The sequence below is a fragment of the Choloepus didactylus genome, chromosome 13 (assembly GCF_015220235.1).
Source record: "Choloepus didactylus isolate mChoDid1 chromosome 13, mChoDid1.pri, whole genome shotgun sequence".
NCBI classification, from domain to species: Eukaryota; Metazoa; Chordata; class Mammalia; order Pilosa; family Megalonychidae; genus Choloepus; species Choloepus didactylus.
In genome coordinates this window covers 91,675,817-91,698,205 of record NC_051319.1, presented here as the reverse complement: position 1 = coordinate 91,698,205, position 22,389 = coordinate 91,675,817, and the positions used below count along the sequence as shown (strand labels likewise).

At 39.3% G+C, this 22,389-nt stretch overlaps 1 protein-coding gene across 2 annotated transcripts in view; it reads left to right on the top strand.

Moving 5' to 3' along the window:
* Positions 1-22,389, top strand: part of DPYSL3 (dihydropyrimidinase like 3) — a 129,920-nt gene that overhangs the window by 69,596 nt on the left and 37,935 nt on the right. For both annotated transcript variants that reach the window (XM_037801399.1, XM_037801400.1), the window contains exons 2-4: positions 349-437; positions 11,240-11,424; positions 22,001-22,165. In XM_037801399.1, the coding sequence (XP_037657327.1) occupies positions 349-437; positions 11,240-11,424; positions 22,001-22,165 (439 nt within the window). The remainder of the gene's footprint in view (positions 1-348; positions 438-11,239; positions 11,425-22,000; positions 22,166-22,389) is intronic.

Genomic DNA, 22,389 nt, shown 5'->3' with positions numbered 1-22,389 from the left:
AATCGAGTACCAAAGGAATACCAGACAAGGTGCTAGAATCCGAGGTACATGTTTTCCCACTTTACGTATTTATTGCTTGCTGAATCAGAAAAAACTATATAAGCAGATGTGCTTACAGGAGAATATGGTAGGTTGCAGAAGCAAGAGGCAAATCTCCAGAAAAAATTGAATTGCAGGCAAACAAGAAAGACTGGATCTCCAGCAAATACACCAGTTCAAATATTAGTGAATTGAGCACACAAATGTCTTTAATAAATTTATTCCTTTTAGACCTGTAGAACAATGAATTGGGAAACTTTGGCAGGCCTCTCTTCTCTGAGAATGACTTATGTTTTCCTTCTTTTCTAGAGTGACCGTCTTCTTATCAAAGGAGGCAGAATCGTCAATGATGATCAGTCCTTTTATGCTGATATTTACATGGAAGATGGCTTAATAAAGTATGTATGCAGAACCTTTATCTTTTTGTACCTTCTCTCTTCATTAGAAGCACAGAATGAAGATTGCTGCCTATTGCTTGCTAGAATGGTGCTTCTCTGTGTTTCATTTCTCCTTCTCCTTAAAACTGGGTCTTTGTTTTAGCCCTTCAATCTGGATGCACCTAATCCCTTCAAAGTGGGAGTTAGACTTTGTTCTAAGCACTTGGATTAAATGAGTGAAGCAAAAAATCTGAATTCAATCAATAGAAGGATGATAAGGACATCTAAATTTATTTTTTATTAGAGCAGTTATAGATTTTCAGAAACATCATGCAGAAAGTACTGAGTTCCCATATACCCCCCTTCTTACTCATGCAGTTTGCCCTATTATTAACATATTGCATTAGGATGGTTTTGTTAAAATTGATGAAATAACATTATAATTATAATTTATCTTTAGCCCACCATTTACATTAGGGTTCACTCTTTGTGTTATACAGTGCTGTGGTTTTTTTTTTTTGCATATGTGTAATAACTTATTGTTTTAGTTTCCTAGCTGCCAAAATAAATACCATGCAATGGGTTGGTTTAAACAATGGGAATGTATTGGCTCATGGTTTTGAGGCTAGGAGAAATCCAAATCAAGGTGATACTTTCTCCCAGAAGACTCTGCTGTTCTGGGGCTGGCTGCCAGCGATCCCTTGGTCCATGACTGGTCTGTCACATTGTAATGCACATGGCGGCTTCTGCTGGCACCTCCTTTCTCTTCCAGGTTCCATTGACTTTCGGCTTCTGGCTATTCCCTCTAGCTTTCTCTCTCTGTGACCTTCCCTATAAGGCCCCCAGTACTGGGATTAAGACTCATCCTGATACAGCTAGGCAACACCTTAATTGAAGTAACTTCAAAAAGATCCTGCTTACAATGTGCTCACACCCACGGGAATGGATTAAATTTAAGAACATGTTTTTCTGGGGTACATAGCTATAACTACCACACTTACATACAACTTAAAATTTCCCTTTTTATCCCTTTTCAAATATGTAATTCAGGGGTGTTAATTATATTTGCAGAGCGGTGCCTCCATCACCATCATCTATTGCCAAAACTTTTTCATCACCCCAAACAGAAATTCTGTACCAATTAAACATTAACTCCCCATTTCCCCACCCCCACCCTGGAAGCCTTTATTCTAATTACTGACTTTATAAATTTACTTATTCTGCTTATTTCATCTGTGAAATCATGCAATATTTGTCCTTTTGTGTCTGGCTTATTTCACGCAACATGATGTCTTCAAGGTTCATCCATGTTGTGGCATGCATCAGAACTTCATTCCTTTTTACTGATGAGTAATTTTCCATTTTATGAATGTACCACATTTTGTTTATCCATTCATCTGTTGATGGGACTCAGGTTACTTCTGTTTTTTGGCAATTATAAATAATGTTGCTATAAACATCGGTGTGCAAATATCTGTTTGAGTTCCTAACTTTTAATTCTTCTAAGTATATAGTGAGAAGTGGGATTGTCAGATCGTTTGGTAATTTTATACTTAACTTTCTGAGGAATCACCAAATTGTTTTCGACAGTTGCCGTACATCATACATTCCTAACAACGTGTGTTCCTTTTTTTCCACATCCTCTCGTTATTTCCCAATTTTTTATTAGTAGCCATTCTAGTGGGTATGAGTTGGTATTTATATTTGATTTGCATTTTCCTAACAGGAAATGTTGAGCATCTTTTCATGTATTTTTCATGTTTTATTGACTGTTGGTATATCGTTTTGGAAAAATGTCTATTCAAGTTTTTATCCTTTTTAAAATTATGTTGTTTTTTTGTCGTTGAGCTGTAGAAGTTCTTTATATAATGTGGATATCAAATCCTTATCAGATATATGGTTCCAAATATTTTCTACCATTCTATAGGTTGTCATTTTACTTTATTGGTAAAGTCCTTTAATGTACAGAAGTTTTAAATTTTGAGTAAACCCAATTTATTTTCTCTTTTGTTGCTTGTGTTTTTGGTGTAAAGTCTCAGAAACTACTACCTAACATAAGGTCCTGGAGATGTTCCCCCAGTTTTCGTCTAGGAGTTTTATAGTTTTAATTCTTATATTTACGTCCTTGATCAATTTTGAGTTGATTTTTTTGTAAATGATGTGAGGTAGGGGTCCACCTACGTTATTTTGCTTATCCGTTTTCCCCAGCACCACTTGTCGAAGAGACTGTTCTTTCTCCACTCAGTGCACTTGGCACGCTTGTCAGAGATCAATTGTCCAAAGGTATGAGGGTTATGTCTGAACTCTTAATTTGATTTCATTGGTCTATATGTCTTTGCCAGTACCACACTTTTGTGATAACTCTATCTTTGTAATAAGTTTTAAAATCATGAGTGTGTGTCCTCCAACTTTGTTCTTCTTTTTCAAGATGGTTTTGGCTATTTAGGGCTCCATACCCTGCCATATGAATTTGATAACTGGCTTCTCCATTTTTGTGACTATGTCTGTTGCAATTTTGATTGGAATCACATTGAATCTGTGAATCACTTTGGATAGAATTGACATCTTAGCAATATTTAGTCTTCTAATCCATGAACATGGAATGACCTTCCATTTATTTAGGTATCCTTTAATTTCTTTCAGCAATGCTTTATAGTTTTCTGTGTCTAAGTCCTTTACATAGTTGGTTAGATTTATTCCTAGATATTTGATTCTTTTAGTTGCTACTAGAAATGGAATTATTTTCTTGTTTTCCTCTTCACATTTTTCATTACTAGTGTATAGAAACACAGCTGTTTTTTGCATGTTGATCTCGTTTCCTCCAGCTTTGCTGGATGTGTTTATTAACTCTAGTATAATTGTGGATTTTTCAGTATTTTCTATATATAGGATCATGCCATCTGCAAATAAGAAGAGTTTTACTTCTTCCTTTCCAGTTTGGATACTTTTTATTTCTTTTTCTTGCCTAATTGTACTGGTTACAACTTCTAATACAGTGTTGAATAGCAGTAGTGACACTGGGCATCTTTGTCTTGTTCCTGATCTTATCAGGAAAGCTTTCAGTCTTTCACCATTGAGTATGATGTTAGCTGTGAATTTTCCATAGATGTCCTTTATCATGATAAGGATATTTCCTTCTATTTCTAGTTTTCCCATTTTTTTTAGTCAAGAAGGGGTGCCGGATTTTTTTTTCATGGTCTGTTGAGATGATCATGTATTTTTTTTCTCCTTTCAATTAATGTAGTATATTTCATTAATTGATTTTCTTATGTTGAACTACCCTTACATACCTGGGATAAATCACACTTGATCATGGTGTATAATTTTTTTTAATGTGCTGTTGAATTTGGTTTGCTGTTATTTTGTTGAGGATTTTTGCATCTATATTCATGAGGAATTTTGGTCTGTAATTTCCTTTTCTTTTAATATCTTTAACTGGCTTTGTTATGAGGGTGATGCTGGTCTCAAATAATGAATTGGGAAGTGTTTCCTCTAATTCAATTTTTTTTTGGAAGAGTTTGAGCAGTATTGGTGTTAATTCTTTGAATATTTGGTAAAATTCCCCAGTGAAGCCATCTGGGTCTGGGCTTTAGAGGGTTTTACTAGTAATTCAAACCACTTTACTTATTATTGTTCTGTTGAAACCTTCATTTCTTCTTGAGTCAGTATAGGTAATTTGTGTGCTTCTAGGAATTTGTCCATTTCATCTAGGGTATTTAATTTGTTGGCATACAATTGTTCATAGTCTTCTCTTAAAATCTTTTTTGTTTCTGTGGGGCTGGTTGTAATGTCCCTTCTATCATTTCAGATTTTTATTATTTGAGTCTTCTCTCTTTTCTTCTGTATCAATCCTAGCTAAAGATTTGTCAAAAAAAATTTTTTTTTTATCTTTTCAAGGAACCAGCTTTTGGTTTCATTGATTCAATTGTTTTTCTATTCTCTATTTCATTTACCTCTGCTCTAATCCTCTTAATTTTTTAAATTGCAATTTTACTGAGATATATTCATGAACCATGTATTCCATCCAAAGTATACAATCAGTGGCTCACAGTATCATCATATAGTTGTTTATTCATTACCACAATCAGTATTTGAACATTTTCATTACTCCAAAATAAAGAAAAAAGTAAAAATAAAAAAGAACTCCCAAACCATCCCATACTTCTTATTTCCCCCTATTATTTATATATTTTTTGTCATTATTTTATTACTTATTTGCCCATACACTGGTCAAATCACAAGATTTTCACTCCTGGGAGTCATGTCCCCTAAGGGGGTAGGGTAGTGAGTTTATTTGCAGAGTTCTAATTCTCATAATTTTTTACCTTCTGCTAGCATTAAGTTTATTTTGCTGTTCTTGCTCTAGTTTCTCCAGATGTGAAGTTAGGTAACTGATTTGAGATTTTTCTTTTTTAATATAGGCATTCATAGCTATAAATTTCCTTAGAGTACTGCCATTACTGCAGCTCATGTATTTTGGTATGTTGTGTTTTAATTTTCATTCATCTCAAGGTAGTTCCTTATTTCCCTTGTGATTTCTTATTTGACTCATTGATTGTTTAAGGGTGTATTCTTTTATTTCCACATACTTATGAATTTTCCAGCTTCCTCTGGTTATTGATTTCTAGCTTCATTCCACTGTGGTCAGAGAAGATGCTTGGTGTAATTTCAATCTTTTTAAATTTATTGAGACTTGATTTGTGACCTAACAGGTGGTCTCTCCTGGAGAGTGATCCATGTGAAATTGAGAAGCATGTGTATTCTGCTACTGTTGGGTGTAGTGTTCTGTATACGTCTCTTAGGTTTAGTTCATTTATAGTATTGTTCAAGTCCTCTGTTTCCCTATTGGTTTTCTATCTAGATTTTCTATCCAGTATGAAATGGGGTGTACTGAAATCTCTAACTATTATTGTAGATCTATCTATTTCTTCAGTATTGACAATGTTTGCTTCATGTATTTTGGATCTCTGTGATTAGATGCATATACATTTATAAATGCTGTATCTTCTTTGTGGTTTAACCCTTTTATCAGTATATAGTGTCCTTCTTTGTTCTTTGTAACAGTTTTTGACTTAAAGTCTATTTTGTCTGATGTTGGTTTAACCACCTCAGCTTTCTTTTGGTTACTATTTGCATGGAATATTTTTCCCCTCCTTTCGCTTCCAACCTATTTGTGTCTTTGGGTCTAAGGTGAGTCTCTTGTAAACAACATATAGTTGGCTCATGCTTTTTTATCTATTCTGCCAATATATGTCTTTTGATCAGAAAATTTAATCCATTTACATGCTGCATAATTACTTATGAGGCAGGACTTACTTCAGCCATTTTGTCCTTTGTTTCTTATATCATTTTTGTCCCTCTTTTCCTTTATTGCAGCCTTCTTATGTGTATAGTTGGTCTTTTGTGATATAATTGATTGATCCCTTTTTTCATTTCTATTTCTGTATATTTGAAATACTTTCTTTTTGGTTACCTTGGGGTTTGATTAAACAATTGTTTTAGTTTCCTAGATGCTGAAAGTAGATATCATGAAATGGGTTGGCTTAACGATGGAAATTTATTGGCTTCCAGTTTTGAGGCTGAGAAAAATGTCCAAATCAAGGCAAGGCTTTATTCCTGAAGACTGGCTGCTGGTGATTCCTGACTCCTCTGCCACATGGCAAGGCACATGGCAGCATTCTGCTGATCTCTTCCTTCCCTTCTGGGTTTTATTGCTTTCAACTTCTTGCTTCCATGGCTTTCTCTCTCTCTCTCTCTCTCTCTCTCTCTCTCTCTCTCTCTCTCTCTCTCTCTCTCTCTCTCTTTCTGTATTCATTCCATTTGTAAAGGACTCCAGTAAGCAGATTAAGGCCCACCCTGTATGAGGTGGGTCACACCTTAACTGAAGTAGCCTCATTTTGGTCCTTCTTACAATGGGTTCACAACTACAGGAATGGATTAAATTTAAGAACATGCCTTTCTGGAGTAGGTACAGCTTCAAACCATCACACTCCACCTTCTGGACCCCAAAGAGATATGTTCTTTCCATACAAATATATTCATCCCATTGCAATATCCCAAAAGCCTTAAGTCAATTCAGTAACGATACTAAGTACAAAATCTCATCAAAATTGGTTATAGATGTGGTCTGTTCCGAGGCACCGTTCTCCTCTGTCTGTGGAAACTGTGAAACCTAGAGAATAAGTTACCTGCTTCCAATGTACAAAGAAGGGGCAGTCATAGAATAAACATTCCCATTCCCATAGGGAGAATTTGGAAGGAAAACAGGGGTCATGGGTTCCAAACAATTCCGAAACCCTGCAGGACATCCTCCACTGGGTTTCAAGGTCTGAGAGTCATATTTAGAATAATGCTTTTATACAAAATTTCCTTCCAAGTGGCTAAGATTTGTTCAACTTCTCTCCTGCACTCCAGGCCACCTTTTCACATCAACTTTCAGCCCTGGGTCTGCCCTGCCTTACAATGGTTCAGTTTCTCCTCCTCATGTGGATTTTCTGCCTCCAATAACTTCTGCATTAGGAGACCCCCAACTACGGAGCCAGATGGGGTCGGTGTTCAAAAACACCCAATTTTTTTTTTAGGTGCACCAGTAATTAGGGACCTGGCTGGTGGTATGCAGAGCTTGCCAATAGTTCCACTACAGGTCATTCTGATGTCCAGCAGACTGCTTTCTATGCTTGCTCATGCAGACCACTAAGACCCTGCCTTGGGACTATGTGGCCTTGGGTCCCTGTGTCTGAGTGTGGGTGGGACTCAAAGTCACTGCTGGGGGTGCTCTGTGATCAGTGACCATGGCAGGAGTTTCCCAGGCCAGAGCACTGCCACTGTGTGATTCTTACACTGTGCTGGACCAAACCTGGGCAGGTCTACATGCCGCTCTCCTATCTTGTGTGTGTGTATGTGTGTGTGTGTGTTTCTTTGACTCAGGGTTTGTGGATTCTTTCTCCAGTCTCTGTCATCCTTCTGAGTTCCAAGTGAGTTGAATTTGCCCTTTTATTTAGCTGTCTGTAAGGGAAATATTCCAGGGGATATCTCATGCCACCATCTTGATGACCAAGGGCCTCTTTTTGCAAGCTGCATTGATGGACACTCTGTGGGTCACGGCCATTGTCCTCACAGATGCTGAGAACTGTGTATGCATAATAGCAACCTAAAAATATAAGGCCTTCTGTAATAGGTACCAGAGAGTTGAAATGAAAATAAATGATTCACAAGTAGACAGAAAGGAGAAATCCCTTTAGAGGTAAGGTATTAAGTTTGAGAAGACACTTGAATTGAACCTTGACAAGTCATGCATTTCACGTATAATTTCCAAATAGATACATTAAAGGATGTGTAATTAATTTACAAAATGGTTTGTTATTAGATGCCTGTAAGCAGCACAGCCAGGTGACCTTTACTGACAGTTTCATTACATAGTGAACATTAAAAGAGGATTTGATTAACACACGGCCTCACAATATTTTTTTTAGTAACAGGAATAATATAAAATCAATTGTGGCTTGTATTTTGAAGAAATTATTGTTTTATATTGGTTGACTTGCCTGGTACTTTCATTTTTCTTACTTAAAATAGGAAAGAGCAATGATGCAAATTGGCAAGGCAACTGAGAATTAGTCTCTTCACTCTTCTATTTGCTCGTTCATTCATTCACTCACTCATTCAAAGAATTTGACTAACGTTGACCTTTAGCAAGTTACTTAACCTATCTATGCTTCTTTCTCCTCTTCTTACAAATGAGGACAATAATAGTACTTCATAGGGTTGCTGGCAGATTAAATGTGATAAGACATGTAAAACATTTAACACAGTGCCTGGCATGTACTATACACTCAATAAAATGAGCTCTCATAAAATTCTCTGTGTGCTAAGTACTGGGCTAAGTGCTAGGGATATGGAGATGAACAAGATATGGTCTTTGCTCTCAAGGGGGTCCAAAAATGTTAGAAGTGCTCTGATTGATAAAAGCATGTAAAAGGGAAAGCCAGCCCAGGTTCAAGGCTTAGGAAGAGAATACTGACTACAGAAAATTATATCTAGGCCAAGTTTTCAAAGACAAGTAAGAGATCTCCTATAACCAGAATCTATTAACCAAGGCCAGTTGAATAACACAAAAATAAAACCCAGAGAGACCAGAGATAACTAACAGGATAGGTTAGAGACATCAGTCTTTCAGGGGAGCTGAGATATCTATATATATGCAAAGAACCTAATACTGCCAGATAATATCAATATCAAGCGCAAAATTCACAGAATATTTGAGATTCAGAGGAGGGAGAGTACTATGTAGGAGTAGGATGGCCATTAATTGCAGTAACTTTTAATTATTAAATTTTTATTTGCCTAACAATGTTCTATGTGCTTAACAAGTATTAACATATGTGATGTATACAACTCCAAGGAGGTAGTTTTCTTAGTACATCTTACAGGTTTGAATCATGCCAAGGTTAAGTAACATGGCCAAGGTTTTTCAGCTGGTAACTGGTGGAGCCAAGATAGTGAATCTAGATAGCCTGTATCCAGAGCAAAGCCACATTCTATTTTTTTTTTTTTTGCTTTACTTTATTTTTTATTTTTTGGCTTTTTTTTTTAATTAAATTCAGTTTTATTGAAATACATTCACACACCATACAGTCATCCATGGTATACAATCCACTGTCCACAGTATGATAACAAAGTTCATCACCACAATCTATCTCTGAACATTTTCCTTACATCAGAAAGAACCAGAACAAGAATAAAACATAAAAGTGAAAAAAGAACACCCAAATCATCCCCCCATCCAACCCCATTTGTCCTTTAGTTTTTATCCCCATTTTTATACTCATCCATATACTAGATAAAGGGGGTGTGATCCACAAGGTCTTCACAATCACACTCACCCCTTGTAATCTACATTATTGTATAATTGTCTTCAGGAGTCCAGACTGCTGGGTTGGAGTTTGGTAGTTTCAGGTATTTACTTCTAGCTATTCCAGTACGTTAAAACCTAAGAGGTGTTATCTATATAGTGCATAAGAATGTCCACCAGAGTGACCTCTCAACTCCATTTGAAATCTCTCAGCCACTGAAACTATTTCGTCTCATTTTGGATCCTCCTTTTGGTCAAGAAGATACTGTCAGTCCCATGATGCCGGGTCCACATTCATCCCCGGGAGTCATATTCTGCATTGCCAGGGAGATTTACACCCCTGGGAGTCGGGTCCCACGTAGTGGGGAGGGCAGCGAGTTCACCTGTCGAGATGGCTCAGTTAGAGAGAGGGCCACATCTGAGCAACAAAGAGGTACTCAGGGGGAGACTCGTAGGCACAATTATATGCAAGTTTAGACTCTCCTTTGCAGTAAAGAGCAAAGCTACACTCTTAATGATTAGACCCTGGCTGCCAGTAGGAAGTTGAACAAAGGGGGGCAGTGATAGAAGGTGAGCCTCCAAGGATGAAGTGTGACCTTAATCGGTGCAGTGGAGAAAAAGAGGGAGGGCATTTCTGTTTCAGCCTTGGTGTTATACTAGTTGTCAAAATGGGTGGAGTGTCATTTGGGAAAACACACACACAGGGACCAGGCAATTCTTCATGCCCTCAGAGGAAAATCAGTGAGGGACAAACATGGAAGCAGAATTGTCCAGGATCTGGAGCAGGATGGAGTTCAGATCAAAAGCTTCATTTTCTCCACAGTGAATTGTTGTATCCGGAGTGGACCAGTGATGCTGTGGTGAAGTAGAACTCTTAGAGATGTCAGGAATACTTTCTGAGTTTAGAAGGCCTCTGGTAGAATTCTTACCACCCCAAGAGAGTGTCTTTCTTGGCTCACTATGAGTGAAAGGGAATGTATCCATGCCATTGATGGTGGGGTATAAGATAGGAGATGTTTAATGACAATGTAGTGGTTTATGAATCATAGGTCTACCTGGAATCAATATTGGACAAGTTTAACCAGCTGTATAAATCAAGGATGTGAAATCACATGTAAGTCAAGCAATATTGGACGGTGTCTAAGTTAAAATTGTGCAGGGAATAGTTGTATTTGTCATTTTCCATGTGTGACATGCCCTTAGGATACTCATTGGCTTACTCTTCAACCTGAGTCTCCCCTCATTCCTCCTTGGATGATCCTAAGCTTCCTGGGTGAAGCTGTGCCTGGTGGAGGTGGTTGTAATCACCTTGCCTGGCTTGAAGCTTCCACTGGGATGCTGACCACAAAAGCAAGTGGTGCTGGAGGCATCTGCTTCTATGACTTCCTCCTTGTGCATCTGCTCTCAGATGTGATTGAAAAATTATCAGAGAAGCACAGAATTGGGAGTAAAGACTGAAGTGGGAAATGACCAATTCCTTTTTATTAGAAGCACAGATGAATCCACTTAGAGGATAGCCAAGTTTCCACATTTGTTCTTTAAATGGATTTGTTGTCTCCTTCAATCTCTCCTAACATTTCATTGTTTTATGCTCTTTAGATCCTGTTCCAAATTCTATTCCTCACCCTTAACTTAAATAGAAAACAAAATAAAAGGAATAATAAAAATCACTTATTCCTTAAATATTTACTGCACACACTCTATTCTAGACACTGTCAAATCACTGGAGTTACAGTACAAAACCAGATATGCAAGTAGTCTCACCAAACTGCCTATCAGGTTGCTATGTAGCTATAAAAATTGTATTCTGTATATATATCTACCTTTATTTGTTTCTAGATTGCTGAACTTGTGAGTCACTTGTAAGGACTACTTTGATAAACATACATTGTGATGTTTAAAATCCTTTTAATACTATGTTTATCTTGGAAGTCTCTCTTGTAAGTTACCCATTGTCTCACTGTCTCACCAGGCAAATTGGAGACAATCTGATTGTCCCTGGAGGAGTGAAGACCATTGAAGCCAATGGGAAGATGGTGATCCCTGGAGGCATAGATGTCCACACTCATTTCCAGATGCCCTACAAGGGGATGACCACAGTGGATGACTTCTTCCAGGGCACCAAGGCTGCCTTAGCCGGTGGCACCACCATGATCAGTAAGTCCTCAGACTTCATACACTCCCCTCCCCAAGAAGCAAGTGTTTACTGTCAACCACAGTGGCCTTTGCTGATGACTTGGACACTTCCCCTAATTCAGCTTTATAGGCTTTCTGCCTGCTGTGCCCTGAGAAAAGCTGGTTATAGTGAGTAAACAGCAGTTCACTGTAACTGCACAGAGGAGATTCACGGGACTCCTGAGTGTGGAAACAGTACCCTTGTCTGCTTTAGCAATAGGGAGCTGTTTCCTGCAGTGGGCAGGCCATCTGGGATTATCATCTCTGGGCCAGTCATTGGGGAAAGCAGATTCCACTGGTTGCAAATATTGGGCAGAGAGTTACTTCAGAACTGCCAGCTGTGATCTGAGAGAGGAGATAGCAGAGAGAGCAGGCAGAGCAATTTGAATGGGGCTAGAAGCATCACAGAGAGAATGATACTTGAGACTTGCAGCTCTTGGGAAATTAGTGGGCTTAAGTGGGATTTAGTGTTATCAAATCTGCATTCTATTTTGACCAGTTCATATCTCTTAAGATTAGGAGGCAAACTGTGGGGAGTGGTTTTCCTGGCAACTGTTGGAATTCCAAAGAAACCTAGGGAGTTGCATACCATCGGATTATTGGACAAACAGCATCCCAAGGAAGTCCTTCCTCTCCCAAAGGAATCCCAATGAATTGCCTCCCATCTCTGCACTGGCCCCAAACTTGGTCAGCCAGAGTACTGTTTATTTTGACACTATATGCATCCACCCAGGAGCACAAAGCAGCCTGAGCCCTCAAATTATTCACTGTCTTTTACTTTCTTTTGGCTGGAGCACTAGCAGGGTTCTGTTTTAGCTAGTTGAGTGTGGAAGCCCAAGTATATTACATTGAAGTCATAAAAGGTGCAATTAAGGGAGACCAAAGCTTTTATCCCGCTGCAGGGAGGAAGCCAGCTGACTTCTCAGCAGCCGCCTGCCTCACGGAAGCCCTTGGTGTGGTTCCAGACATTACTAACGTAGCTCCATGTGTTTGCTTTCCGATAAGTGCACTTGGGCTGCCTTTGACGGAAGTCTGGGGAAATGAGTGATCTTGGCGTGGCTTTCTTCAACCTGGGGGAGCAGTCAAACCTGTTCAGAATCCCTGAGAGGGGTGTTAGCTGTTTGGTCTTCTGCATTACAGAAGGGGCAGGAAGAAAGTCAGAGTTCAGGTGACAAGGGCAAAATATAAAAGAACTACAAAAGTGTACATGTCCTTCATAGATAATTTAGAAAACCTAGATACACAGAAAGAAAAGGAAACCTATAATCCTACAGCACTGTAAAGTTTTGCTATATATTCTACACATACTATTTTCCTATTTGGCAAAAATGGGATCATAATATAAAATGCTGTATTTCAGCCTGCCATTTTCACTAAATGGTGACATGTATATCTTTTTATTCACTTATTTTAATTGTATCATAGCATTTTTTTTTTTTTTTAGTTTTTTTTTTTTTTTTTTAATCATCATTTTATTGAGATATATTCACATACCACGCAGTCATACAAAACAAATTGTACTTTCGATTGTTTACAGTACCATTACATAGTTGTACATTCATCACCTAAATCAATCCCTGACACCTTCATTAGCACACACACAAAAATAACAAGAATAATAATTAGAGTGAAAAAGAGCAATTGAAGTAAAAAAGAACACTAGGTACCTTTGTCTGTTTGTTTGCTTCCCCTACTTTTCTACACATCGATCCATAAACTAGACAAAGTGGAGTTTGGTCCTTATGGCATTCCCAATCCCACTGTCACCCCTCATAAGCTACATTTTTATACAACTGTCTTCGAGATTCATGGGTTCTGGGTTGTAGTTTAATAGTTTCAGGTATCCACCACCAGCTACCCCAATTCTTTAGAACCTAAAAAAGGTTGTCTAAAGTGTGCGTAAGAGTGCCCACCAGAGTGATCTCTCGGCTCGTTTTGGAATCTCTCTGCCACTGAAGCTTATTTCATTTCCTTTCACATCCCCCTTTTGGTCAAGAAGATGTTCTCCATCCCACGATGCCGGGTCTACATTCCTCCCCGGGAGTCATATTCCACGTTGCCAGGGAGATTCACTTCCCTGGGTGTCTGATCCCACGTAGGGGGGAGGGCAGTGATTTCACCTTTCAAGTTGGCTTAGCCAGAGAGAGAGGGCCACATCTGAGCAACAAAGAGGCATTCAGGAGGAGACTCTTAGGCACAAATACAGGGAGGCCTAGCCTCTCCTTTGCAGCAACCGTCTTCCCAAGGGTGAAACTTATGGTAGAGGGCTCAACCCATCAAACCACCAGTCCCCTATGTCTGTGGTCATGTTAGCAACCATGGAGGTGGGGTAGGCGAATACCCCTGCATTCTCCACAGGCTCCTCAAGGGGGCACTACATCGTTTTTTTTTTGTTGTTTTTTTTTTTTTTTTCTCCTTGTTTGTCTTTTTTCTTTTTTCTTTTTTTAACTTTCCCTTCTTTTTTCAAATCAACTGTATGAAAAAAAAAGTTAAAAAGAAAACAAACATACAATAAAAGAACATTTCAAAGAGACCATAGCAAGGGAGTAAGAAAAAGACAACTAACCTAAGATAACTGCTTAACTTCCAACATGTTCCTACTTTACCCCAAGAAAGTTACATACTATAGCAACATTTCAGTGAACTTGTTCCTACTACATCCATCAGAAATTAACAGACCATAGTCATTTCTGGGCATCCCCAGAACGTTAAATAGCTTATCTGTTCTTCTTGGATTATTGTTCCCCCTTCCTTAATTGCTCTCTACTGCTAGATACCCTACATTCTACATTATAAACCATTTGTTTTACATTTTTCAAAGTTCACATTAGTGGTAGCATATAATATTTCTCTTTTTGTGCCTGGCTTATTTCGCTCAGCATTATGTCTTCAAGGTTCATCCATGTTGTCATATGTTTCACCAGATCGTTCCTTCTTACTGCCGCGTAGTATTCCATCGTGTGTATATACCACATTTTATTTATCCACTCATCTGTTGATGGACATTTGGGTTGTTTCCATGTCTTGGCAATTGTGAATAATGCTGCTATGAACATTGGCGTGCAGATATCTGTTCGTGTCACTGCTTTCCGATCTTCCGGGTATATCCCGAGAAGTGCAATCGCTGGATCGAATGGTAGCTCTATCTCTAGTTTTCTAAGGAACTGCCAGACTGACTTCCAGAGTGGCTGAACCATTATACAGTCCCACCAACAATGAATAAGAGTTCCAATTTCTCCACATCCCCTCCAGCATTTGTAGTTTCCTGTTTGTTTAATGGCAGCCATTCTAACCGGTGTTAGATGGTATCTCATTGTGGTCTTAATTTGCATCTCTCTAATAGCTAGTGAAGCTGAACATTTTTTCATGTGTTTCTTGGCCATTTGTATTTCCTCTTCAGAGAACTGTCTTTTCATATCTTTTGCCCATTTTATAATTGGGCTGTCTGTACTATTGTCATTGAGTTGTAGGATTTCTTTGTATATGCAAGATATCAGTCTTTTGTCAGATACATGGTTTCCAAAAATTTTTTCCCATTGAGTTGGCTGCCTCTTTACCTTTTTGAGAAATTCCTTTGAGGTGCAGAAACTTCTAAGCTTGAGGAGTTCCCATTTATCTATTTTCTCTTTTGTTGCTTGTGCTTTGGGTGTAAAGTCTAGGAAGTGGCCTCCTAATACAAGGTCTTGAAGATGTTTTCCTACATTATCTTCTAGGAGTTTAATGGTACTTTCTTTTATATTGAGATCTTTGGTCCATTTTGAGTTAATTTTTGTGTAGGGGGTGAGGTAGGGGTCCTCTTTCATTCTTTTGGATATGGATATCCAACTCTCCCAGCCCCATTTGTTGAAAAGACCATTATGGCTCAGTTCGGTGACTTTGGGGGCCTTATCAAAGATCAGTCGGCCATAGATCTGAGGGTCTATCTCTGAATTCTCAATTCGATTCCATTGATCTATATGTCTATCTTTGTGCCAGTACCATGCTGTTTTGGCAACTGTGGCTTTATAATAAGCTTCAAAGTCAGGGAGTGTAAGTCCTCCCACTTCGTTTTTCTTTTTTAGAGTGTCTTTAGCAATTCGAGGCATCTTCCCTTTCCAAATAAATTTGATAACTAGCTTTTCCAAGTCTGCAAAGTAGGTTGTTGGAATTTTGATTGGGATTGCATTGAATCTGTAGATGAGTTTGGGTAGAATTGACATCTTAATGACATTTAGCCTTCCTATCCATGAACATGGAATATTTTTCCATCTTTTAAGGTCCCCTTCTATTTCTTTTAGTAGAGTTATGTAGTTTTCTTTGTATAGGTCTTTTACATCTTTGGTTAAGTTTATTCCTAGGTACTTGATTTTTTTAGTTGCTATTGAAAATGGTATCTTTTTCTTGAGTGTCTCTTCAGTTTGTTCATTTCTAGCATATAGAAACATTACTGACTTATGTGCATTAATCTTGTATCCCGCTACTTTGCTAAATTTGTTTATTAGCTCTAGTAGGTGTATCGTTGATTTCTCAGGGTTTTCTAGATATAAGATCATATCATCTGCAAACAATGACAGTTTTACTTCTTCTTTTCCAATTTGGATGCCTTTTATTTCTTTGTCTTGCCGGATTGCCCTGGCTAGCACTTCCAGCACAATGTTGAATAACAGTGGTGACAGCGGGCATCCTTGTCTTGTTCCTGATCTTAGAGGGAAGGCTTTCAGTCTCTCACCATTGAGTACTATGCTGGCTGTGGGTTTTTCATATATGCTCTTTATCATGTTGAGGAAGTTTCCTTCAATTCCTACCTTTTGAAGTGTTTTTATCAAAAGGGATGTTGGATTTTGTCAAATGCTTTTTCAGCATCTATTGAGATGATCAATTGATTTTTCCCTTTCGAGTTTTAATGTGTTGTAATACATTGATTGTTTTTTCTTATGTTGAACCATCCTTGCATGCCTGGAATGAACCCCACTTGGTCCTGGTGTATGATTTTTTTAATGTGTCTTTGGATTCGATTTGCAAGTATTTTGTTGAGGATTTTTGCATCTATATTCATTAGGGAGATTGGCCGGTAGTTTTCCTTTTTTGTAGCATCTTTGCCTGGTTTTGGTATTAGATTGATGTTAGCTTCATAAAATGAATTAGGTAGTGTTCCATTTTTTTCAATGTTTTGAAAGAGTTTGAGTAAGATTGGTGTCAGTTCTTTCTGGAAAGTTTGGTAGAATTCCCCTGTGAAGCCATCTGGCCCTGGGCATTTATTTGTGGGAAGATTTTTGATGACTGATTGGATCTCTTTGCTTGTGATGGGTTGGTTGAGGTCTTCTATTTCTTCTCTGGTCAGTCTAGGTTGTTCATATGTTTCCAGGAAATTGTCCATTTCTTCTACATTATCCAGTTTGTTGCCATACAGTTGTTCATAATATCCTCTTATAATTTTTTTAATTTCTTCAGGATCTGCAGTTATGTCACCTTTTTCATTCATTATTTTGTTTATATGGGTCTTCTCTCTTTTTGATTTTGTCAGTCTAGCTAGGGGCTTGTCAATCTTGTTGATCTTCTCAAAGAACCAACTTTTGGTGATATTTATCCTTTCTATTGTTTTTTTGTTCTCTATGTCATTTATTTCTGCTTTAATCCTTGTTATTTCTTTTCTTGTACTTGGTTTAGGATTGGTTTGCTGTTCATTTTCTAGCTTCTTCAGTTGATCCATTAGTTCTTTGATTTTGGCTCTTTCTTCCTTTTTAATATATGCGTTTAGTGCTATAAATTTCCCCCTTAGCACTGCTTTTGCTGCATCCCATAGGTTTTGGTATGTTGTGTTCTCATTTTCATTCGTCTCTATATATTTAGCAATTTCTCTTGCTATTTCTTCTTTAACCCACTGATTGTTTAGGAGTGTGTTGTTTAACCTCCAGGTATTTGTGAATTTTCTAAGTCTCTGATGGTTATTGACTTCTAATTGTATTCCATTGTGGTCAGAGAATGTGCTTTGAATAATTTCAATCTTTTTAAATTTATTGAGGCTTGTTTTATGTCCCAGCATATGATCTATTCTGGAGAAAGTTCCGTGAGCACTAGAAAAGTATGTGTATCCTGTTGATTTGGGATGTAATGTCCTGTAGATGTCTGTTAAATCTAATTCATTTATCAGATTGTTTAGGTTTTCAATTTCCTTATTGGTCTTCTGTCTGGTTGATCTATCTATAGGAGAGAGTGATGTGTTGAAGTCTCCCACAATTATTGTGGAAACATCAATTGCTTCCTTTAGTTTTGCCAGTGTTTCTCTCATGTATTTTGTGGCACCTTGATTGGGTGCATAGACATTTACGATTGTTATTTCTTCTTGCTGAATTGCCCCTTTTATTAGTATGTAGTGGCCTTCTTTGTCTCTCAAAACATCCCTGCATTTGAAGTCTATTTTATCTGAGATTAATATTGCTACACCTGCTTTCTTTTGGCTGTAGCTTGCATGAAATATTTTTTTCCATCCTTTCACTTTCAGTTTCTTTGTGTCCCTGTGTCTAAGATGAGTCTCTTGTATGCAACATATTGATGGTTCATTTTTTTTGATCCATTCTGCGAATCTATATCTTTTAATTGGGGAGTTTAATCCATTTACATTCAACGTTAAAAACCGTGAAGGCATTTCTTGAATCGGCCATCTTATCCTTTGGATTATGTTTGCCATATTTTTCCCTCTCTCTATTAATATCCTTTATTGTACCTATACCGAATCTCTTTAGTACTGAACCTTTCTCCAAGTCTCTCTGTCCTGTCTTTGTTTCTCTGTCTGTAGGGCTCCCTTTAGTATCTCCAGTAGGGCAGGTCTCTTGTTAGCAAATTCTCTCAGCATTTCTTTGTCTGTGAAAAATTTAAGCTCTCCCTCAAATTTGAAGGAGAGCTTTGCTGGATAAAGTATTCTTGGCTGGAAATTCCTCTCACTCAGAATTTTAAATATATCGTGCCACTGCCTTCTCGCCTCCATGGTGGCTGCTGAGTAGTCACTACTTAGTCTTATGCTGTTTCCTTTGTATGTGGTGAATTGCTTTTCTCTTGCTGCTTTCAGAACTTGCTCCTTCTCTTCTATGTTTGACAGTGTGATCAGTATATGTCTCGGGGTGGGTTTTTTGGATTTATTCTATTTGGAGTTCGCTGAGCATTTATGATTTGTGTATTTATGTTGTTTAGAAGATTTGGGAAGTTTTCCCCAACAATTTCTTTGAATACTCTTCCTAGACCTTTACCCTTTTCTTCCCCTTCTGGGACACCAATGAGTCTTATATTCGGACGTTTCATATTATCTATCATATCCCTGAGGTCCATTTCGAGTTTTTCAATTTTTTTCCCCATTCTTTCTTTTATGTTTTCATTTTCCATTCTGTCATCTTCCAGGTCACTGATTCGTTGTTCAACTTCCTCTAGTCTTGTACTATGAGTGTCCAGAATCTTTTTAATTTGGTCAACAGTTTCTTTAATTTCCATAAGATCATCCATTTTTTTATTTAGTCTTGCAATGTCTTCTTTATGCTCTTCTAGGGTCTTCTTGATTTCCTTCATATCCCGTACTAGGGTCTCATTGTTCATCTTTAGTTCTTTGAGTAGCTGCTCTAGGTGTGTCTCTTCTGGTCTTTTGATTTGGGTGCTTGGGCTTGGGTTATCCATATCGTCTGGTTTTTTCATATGCTTTATAATTTTCTGTTGTTTTTGGCCTCGTGGCATTTGCTGACCTTGATAGGGTTCTTTTAGGGTTTGTAGACCAGTTGAAGTCCTTATCTCTAATTTATCAGATCTACAGCTTCGTGGAGTACACTTTCTCTAACTAACCAGCAGGTGGCGTCCACGAGCCACCTGTTCTCCACAAGCCAGATCTCCCCTGCTTAGCCTTTTTGGTGAGTGGGGGAGTGAGTCTTGTGGGGCCCAATTGGTGTCCCAAGCTTGCGTGTGTAGTTGGTGTTGCCTGCCCTGTATGTGGGGCGTGTTTCTGGGCAGTCGGGGAGGGGGGGTGGCCCTAACAATCAAATCTCCCTGATGATCCTAGAGTTTTAAAGCTACTGCAATAGTCTAATCCTTCAGTTCAGTCCTGCCACAGTTTGTCTCTGCCACTGACCCACAAGTCTTTGGTATTGGCGTATGGCTCCTGAGACTTGCAAGTGGGCCCCTCTTCCAGGCTGTGCACCCCGGGTCCTCTGTTGAGGGATGACTGTGCTATGTCGCAGGTGAGTGCCGTCCCCCCAGGGCAGTTCTGGGCTGCTGGGCTGTGTTGGGAGGCTCCCAGTCTGCTCAAATGATGGCTGAATGGGGCTCTGTTAATTCACACTGCTCCCCCTTCCCAGCTCTGGGACATTCAGCTGAGGTTGCAGGGAAGGCTAATGTCCACGCCCAGTTTTGTGGTGTGTGCCTGTTATTTGAAGCACTTCCGTCACACTGGGTTGTCTGGGGCAGCTCTGGGCTATGGGGCTGGCGATGGGCAGGAGTGTTTCCTGTCCACCAGGATGGTGGCTGTGAGCGGACACCCCCCTTTTCTTGGGAAGTTGTGTTGTTTAGTGAATTTTCTCAGCCACTGGATTATTGCCTTTTGTCTCAGAGCTCTCTTAGTTCTGCTCTTGACTTGACGTGCCCAAATTTCAATTCTTTGAAGCTTTCTGTATTGAGCTTCTTAGAGTAATTGTTTTAGAAAAAGCAAAAAGGATTTAAAAAAAAAAAAAAAAAAAACGGCCCACCTCAGAGATCTAATGGGTTATTGAAATGCTAATAGACAAAGCAACCAGGGCCATTAAGGAAAAGTGCCCAGGGCAGAGAGATCAGCCTTGCTTCGGGATTTGCATATGCGCCTCAAGGCCTGATCTCCGCCCTTCCCCTTTCTGTGTTCACCAGAACTCCAAAAATCCTCTGCTTTTATTTTGGAGTTTTTCGTGTTGTTTTTTTTCTATGCCTGTCTCCTCTCTGCTGGGCTGGCTGCTCTCAGAGTCTCTGGTGTCTGGCCTCAGTCTATCTATGGTTGGAGTTTGAATCAGTAGAATGAGTTTCCGGTAAGAGCAGCCACTGCAATTCTCCCTTCTCCTTCCTGGAGCTGACAGCCCCTCCTCCCCCGGGACTGAGCCTGGCAGGGAGGGGCGCGGGTCCCCTGGCCGCAAAAACTTACAGATTTCGCTGATCTCAGCAGTTCCACGTTTTCATGAGTGTTGTATGAAGTATGCCCAAAGACAGATTGCTCTGTGGTGTCCAGTCCACGCAGTTCCTGGCTTTTTACCTACTTTCCTGGAGGAGTAACTAAAACATACAGCTCACCAGTCTGCCATCTTGCCCCGCCTCTCAATGTAGTTTTGACCTTTAATTCTTTATCTTCTGTTTCTTTTAGCGGAATCTTGACCTTGCTCTCTAAGCCAGTTAAACACACTATATCAGTGGTTCTCAACTGGAGCAGTTTTGCCCACTAGGGGACACTTGGCCTTAACAGGGGCTGGGGTGGGGGGTGGGGTTGCTGCAGTCCTCTAGTGGGTGGAGGCCAGGGATGCTGCTAAACATTCTGCAGTGCACAGGACCATCATAGCATTTTAAATGGATGCCTAATGGCCCATTTTATGAAGGTATCATGATTTATGTGTTTAAAGAATCTTCCCTATTGACTTCAGTTGTTTCCAGTTTTTCACTTATATAAATAATTCAATGGCAAACATCCTTAGAGACAAAATTTTGCATACAGCCATGTTTATTTACTTAGGAATAATTCATAAGCATGGAATTACTGAGTCAAAGACAGGAAAATGTTAATGATTTTCATCTGTATGTTTTACAGTTGTCCTCCAACAAGGTTGTACCAGTGGATATTTTCCCTCAGTTGACCAGGGGAATGTATGAAAGCATTACTTTTGCCTTATCCTCACCAATTGTGGGCATTATTACTTTTAAAGATGTTAAAAGTATTGTTGCAAGAACTGAAAGAGTAGGTTTGGGACTCAGAGAAACCAGATTCTTGATAAAAAAAAAACATTTACGTGGAAATAAGATCTATGGGTCTGGTATCAGTTTACTTAACTGACACCAATTCTTTCCTATGGCAAAAAGCACAAGGATACAAAACTCTAGTGCCCTGACGTAACCTATAACCCTTTGTTACATCATTAGAAGAGAGTTCGACTTTTATCACTAGCCATGACTCCCCGTAGTAGCAGTAATAATGGTACATAGTAGGCACTCATTGACAGCTAACCGTTGTTGAGCATGTACTATGTGCCCGCCGTGAAGCACCTTATGTGCATTTTCCCATTTAATCTTATGACAAACCTAGAAGAAAGAAGAAACCTTTCTAGGTTTAGAGATGTAATGTCACCCACCCCCCTCGGCACCTATTTTAAGGACAAGAAAACTGAGGTTTAGGGAAGCCAGTGATTTGCTCAAAATCAAAGTGTCACTTAAATCTTCAGCAATCTTGAGATAACCAGGGTACACTTTCTAAGGTCAGTTCCATGCTCAGGAAGCAGAGACTTTCCAGTCATAGCTAAGCAACAGGAGCAGGCTGTGCCGGAGGGGAGAAAAGGCTGTGTCAGTGAGTCTCCCAGCTGATGCCTCTGTCGTGCAGTTGACCACGTGGTGCCCGAGCCCGAGTCCAGCCTGACAGAGGCCTATGAGAAGTGGCGAGAGTGGGCTGATGGGAAGAGCTGCTGTGACTATGCCTTGCATGTGGATATCACCCACTGGAACGACAGTGTCAAACAGGAAGTGCAGGGTCTCATCAAGGACAAAGGTGAGTCCGAGCATGCCGTCCTCCCCTCCACTCTCCCTGACTTCTCTCTTTCCTTTCCTTCTCACCTCTTCCACTCATTTGAGTCTCTTCCCCTTGCTTGGGGCCTGGAACCTTGAGCAATGAGGGTTGGATGAAGGGGTACCAGTATGTTCCAGGTACTTAATTGTTATTTATGTGATCTTATTTGCTCTTTACAGGGCCCTCATGAGATAGTGATTGCTCTC